The 5,216-nt window shown below is 45.1% G+C and overlaps 1 protein-coding gene across 1 annotated transcript in view; it reads left to right on the forward strand.

The window, feature by feature from the left end:
* The first annotated feature begins 880 nt into the window (after window positions 1-880).
* The window catches only part of LOC118372430 (dual specificity protein phosphatase 10-like), a 12,190-nt gene continuing 7,854 nt past the window's right edge, over window positions 881-5,216 (forward strand). Inside the window, exons 1-2 of the mRNA XM_035758321.2 lie at window positions 881-1,149; window positions 2,549-3,455. Coding sequence (XP_035614214.1) covers window positions 2,597-3,455 — 859 coding nt within the window. The 5' untranslated portion in view covers window positions 881-1,149; window positions 2,549-2,596. The remainder of the gene's footprint in view (window positions 1,150-2,548; window positions 3,456-5,216) is intronic.

Genomic DNA, 5,216 nt, shown 5'->3' on the forward strand with positions numbered 1-5,216 from the left:
ATTGAAAGGCTTTGAAGCCCCGGTCGGCCATATTTGCATTCCCCAGCAGGAGCAGTCCTCCATAGAAATGAATGGAATTCTACAGTATTTCAAATAAATGTTTCAAGGATCAAAATTACATGTATATAAGTTCATTTAATTTTTAGGCCACATGATATAATTGTAAAGTATGCCTTAAGGTGTCTGTTATAGAATACATGTGGCAAAAGCGAATGTCGACATTAATAAATGGATTTCTATAGCTTCCAAAATATTGTTTTACCACCGTGGGGGAGCGCCAAGATGGAGGCACAGAGCCTTCAACACAGCAGCCCTTATTAGTCATCTAGTGTATATATATGTCATTGGTGAGAACCCAGGCATGGCTATTCTGGAGCAGGACCTAAAATGACTATAATTATCCATGATACACCCCTCAATGAGCAATTTGTCAATTCCAATGAGAATGTGTCACCAATGGGCTGATTGAAGGTCCCTGTGGTTAACCTCATATAATATTGTAATATCATACATTATACAATTGTAATATCATATTAATCACTATACATACGTTTCTCCCCTGATAAAACAATACCATGCACCATTATTAAACAATTAATTGCATGCAACTACTACCGTCATTACGACTGTATTTTCTGCATCAATAGGCGGAGAATAACGCATTAAAGACGGCGCGGGGCACGAAACCAAGGATGAACGAACTTCTCATCAGAGCATGGAGTATTCAGTCTACGCTTGCTTCGCTCTGCCTCGTATCGGCCTTTTGATTGGTTGCCAGTGACATCACCCTACCCTAATACATGGGACTGTAAGCATTGTTCATTCGACAGCCCTATCCTCAGAGAGCTGATTTAACACCCGCATCTGAACTCCCACCCACTACGGGGTTGGCTCTTGCTGCGCTCTCACTGTACAAAACGAATGAATTTAATATTAATGAACTCGTGTATTGGCTCTTACCCGTGTCAATCCTAAAGTGCTTCTTCACTAGGTTGGCTGACCCCTTGTATATTATTACTGAGGACCAGGCTAAAAGTAAAAATGTTGCGGATCCTCGGCACTGGGACAGGCTGAATGGAGTCAACGTTGAGCGCAAATAAAATCATTCTACATTCACCCGGAGCGCACAAAATATTGTTTTACAAAAATGTAAGTACACTTTTAAAAATCCTTTAATAGGTGACACTTCAAAGTCTATACTATAGTTTACAAGTTGTATATAAATGAAACGGTCAGAGCGCTGACGTGAATCAACATGAACATGCCATACTCAGACATTTCACGTCATAACAGTGCAAAATACGAACGATGTCAGATTATGGGAATTTCACATTAAATTATATATTCGATATCATGAAGCCTTCAGATCGTTGCATGAACTAATTTCGTTCATGTAAACCTCTGACAGATGATGTTGGCTCTTCAATATCACTGTGAACAAATATACCTGTAACCGGTTGTTGCCAAAATGATCAAGACTAGATTTACACTACAAATTATACAATGTTTTACTATGTGAGAAACGTTTATGCAACCGCGGCGTCTTTGAAGTGCAATGACATTTACAAACCGTGTCTGTCCTGCCGAAACCCTCCATACTTTATTCTCAGCACGTCCTTATGCCGGTCTCGTCAATGAATGTATGTACACCCTGTGATTTCTTTTTACCGTACCAGCTAGTTGAAACAGCTGGATACTGAATGCGCGGGTCAGAGGACGCAACCATGGGCGTTTGATGTGAGGACATGGTTTATTACATCTTTATTGCAACGTTTGATTACATTTCAGCAGCTTTTCCCGCACCCTATGACTGTTCCAGATGTGATTTGGAGAGAGAGACCAAACTGCGGTGTAGCCCTACACGTTGATGCAGTATTCAGCAGTCTTTTTGTCACACGAAATTCAAAGCCTTATTGTACTGCACTGTGAAATTGACAGTAGCCTCGCTGCGAAGCCCAGACATTTGGGCTGTTCAATTACCTGCACATATTTGTGATGGTTATATTATTTGGTCATGCATTTTCATGGGACACTCCACATTTTCTGAGTTTATAAAATACATTCTATGGTTAATACCCACCCTTACTAAATTGGCAGTAGTCTCTCCTTTACCTGGTTATTCCCACCAACTGTGGCAGTTGCCTTGCAGACCTTTAAGTAGATAGATATGGTATTTGGTTACTGTGTAGCCGTTTAGTACTATACATGTTTGATTAATTAAACAGATAAGTAAGTACCTGTAGCTCATTGTCCCCTGAGAGAGTCAATGACATTGGTCATCAACAAACCTCCATGCTATGCGTTACATGCTGTGCTTATTATTGAGTCTATACAGATGCTTTTTTCCACTGAGTCCATTCACAATCCTGATCTGGGCCCGTATTCATAAAGCATCTCAGAGTAGGAGCGCTGATTTAGGATCAGTTTAGCCTTTTAGATCACGATGAATAAGATTACATGGACAGGGGGGACCAGATCCTAGATCAGCACTCCTACTCTGAGACACTTAATACATACGGCCCCTGATCTGTTCTTTCCATATTTCCAGACGGGCATCTTGTAGTTCTCCATAGACGTCCCGACCCTCAGCCTCCACATGCCTCCATCTCCCCTTGACGACAGAATTGTGGTGGCGCTGCCAAGGCCGATCCGACCTCAGGAACTCCGACTGCGCCTGGACACCAGCTACCTGGACACCAGCTACCTGGACACCAGCTACCTGGACACTACTGTCACCAGCCCTGTCAGCAAGACGACCGTCATCAGCACAACGGTGGTGAAGATCCGGGCGACCAACCTCACTTATATGCCCTCATCTAACGGCTCCACGCGCTCCCTGTCGTGTGGATGCACCAGTGCCAGCTGCTGCTCGGTCACCACCTACGAGAAGGACAGCCAGCACAACCAGCGCCAGCAGCAGAGCCATGTCAGCCAGGTGAGCGCCAGCAGCCCCAACCTCAGCTATGCTGGACCCGCCTCCTCCAACCCCATAGTCACGGGCATGGGCATGATACACCATGAGGCCTTCAGCGACCCTAGTCTCACCTCTGGCCCAACCAAGGCTCTAGGGTCCACTGTCCGGGTCATCCACCCCAATGAGCTGGCCAAGCGGATGGCCAGATGCCCCATGGGCCACCCGGTCGGGCCGGTGCCGGTCATCATCGACTGCCGGCCCTTCATGGACTACAACAAGAGCCACATCCAGGGTGCAGTGCACATCAACTGTTCGGACAAGATCAGCCGGCGACGGCTGCAGCAGGGCAAGATCACCGTGCTGGACCTGCTCTCGTGCCGTGAGTCCTCCGGCAAGGACTCCTTTAAGGGCATCTTCTCCAAAGAGATTGTGGTGTACGACGAGAGTACAATGGATCCCCAGAGGGTGACCTCCTCACAGCCCCTTCATGTGGTCCTGGATTCGCTGAAGAGGGAGGGAAAGGACCCCATTGTTCTCAAAGGTAGGACCGAAGTTCTGGGCTCGTACAGCATCTTTACTTATCTGACTTTATTGTTGCAGTATCATGTTCACGTTTAAAGTGGTGTTTAAATACAGTAGAAAACAAATTGACAATGCAAAATTCATAACAGTTACATACTAATAAAAAGAGCCTGCTGGCCTTACTGGTTCGATAGGAACATTAGCCCGAGCTGTTTAAGAGGGATATCACACCTGGCACAAGTTATTGTCTATTTCTGTTATTCCTGCCGGGGGGTGCCCTAAACCTGCACCAAGAGGGGAGTAGTTCAAAGTCTGGGTAGAGAGGGTGTTTTGGGTCTAAAACTATTTTGTGAGCCTTGCTGTGTGCCCTGATCTTAAAGATCTCATCCAAGCCTGTTTGTTTGACTCCAAGTACCTTGTAAGCATACTTTTCTGGCTGACAGTGGCATTGCCAAACCAGAAAACAACACAAAAAGTAAAATGACTCTCAATAAAAGATTGGTAAAACACAGTCGGTATAGTACAGTCAACATTAAAAGATCACAACTTTTCAAGATCTCAGTGTAGGTAGTGTAGCAATGCTGATTTAGGATCCGTTTGGCCTTTTAAACCATAACAGGGGGGTTCTCTTGAGGTTCTCTGGAGGTTGTGTTTAAGCTTCAACGAGTCAAAGTAGAAACACCTGGGATGTTATCTGGAATGGTTGAAGGATGAGGGAAGAGGATGAGGTCTTTATCTGGAATAGTTGAAAAATGAGGGAAGAGGATGAAGTCTTTATCTGGAATGGTTGAAAGATGAGGGAAGAGGATGAAGTCTTTAACTGGATTAGTTGAATGATGAGGGAAGATGAGGTCTCTAATATAGAAAGCCACATGACTGTTTTGATTAACAGAGAGGATGACAGAGATTGGTTTATGTAGCTGTAAGTTGGTCTGTCTAATTCATTTTTCAGAGACTAGCCTGTCTGTATACTTCTGTTGTGAAGAGGTAGGTGGCAATAGACAATGAAGTTGGTAGAGGTGCAATGGGGATATTTGCTATTGAATGTATGTATGTCCCTGAGGAATAGGCTTATGTTAGGTGTAAAGTAAATGTAAGGCCGTTTTGTCTTGCCTCCATTGTGTGTAAGCTTCTTACTTAGTAACTCATACTGTCATTTACTGTGTACTACCCATCTATATACAGTATATACTGTATGTAAGTCTAATTCCAACAGTATCAGCTGACCCTTATCCTTCACACCCTGATGATTTGCACGCACACATACACCACCCAGACACACACACACACAAACACAGAATTTGTTGGGCAGCTTCAGTCCTGTCAGGGTATGTAACATGCTTTGGCTGTTTTGCAGAGGCTGGGAGGCAGCTCTTAGTAAATACGGAGCCCTGTTGAGGCAGCAGCTCCTGTGTGTCTGCCGTCTGCCTCGCAGACGCGGTCTTTCAGGGAGGTCATACTGTAGCACCTTGATGCCATCCTCTCCTCTCCTCTCCTCTCCTCTCCTCTCCTCTCCAGAGGAGCTTCCTCCCTTCCTACTTCCTACTTCCTTCCTTCCTTCCTTCCTTCCTTCCTTCCTTCCTTCCTTCCTTCCTTCCTTCCTTCCTTCCTTCCTTCCTTCCTTCCTTCCTTCCTTCCTTCCTTCCTTCCTTCCTTCCTTCCTTCCTTCCTTCCTTCCTTCCTCCTCCCTTCATCCTTCCCCTTCCTTCCTTCCTTCCTTCCTTCCTTCCTTCCTTCCTTCCTTCCTTCCTTCCTTCCTTCCTTCCTTCCTTCCTTCCTT

The sequence above is a fragment of the Oncorhynchus keta genome, chromosome 19 (assembly GCF_023373465.1).
Source record: "Oncorhynchus keta strain PuntledgeMale-10-30-2019 chromosome 19, Oket_V2, whole genome shotgun sequence".
In the NCBI taxonomy this organism is placed as follows: domain Eukaryota; kingdom Metazoa; phylum Chordata; class Actinopteri; order Salmoniformes; family Salmonidae; genus Oncorhynchus; species Oncorhynchus keta.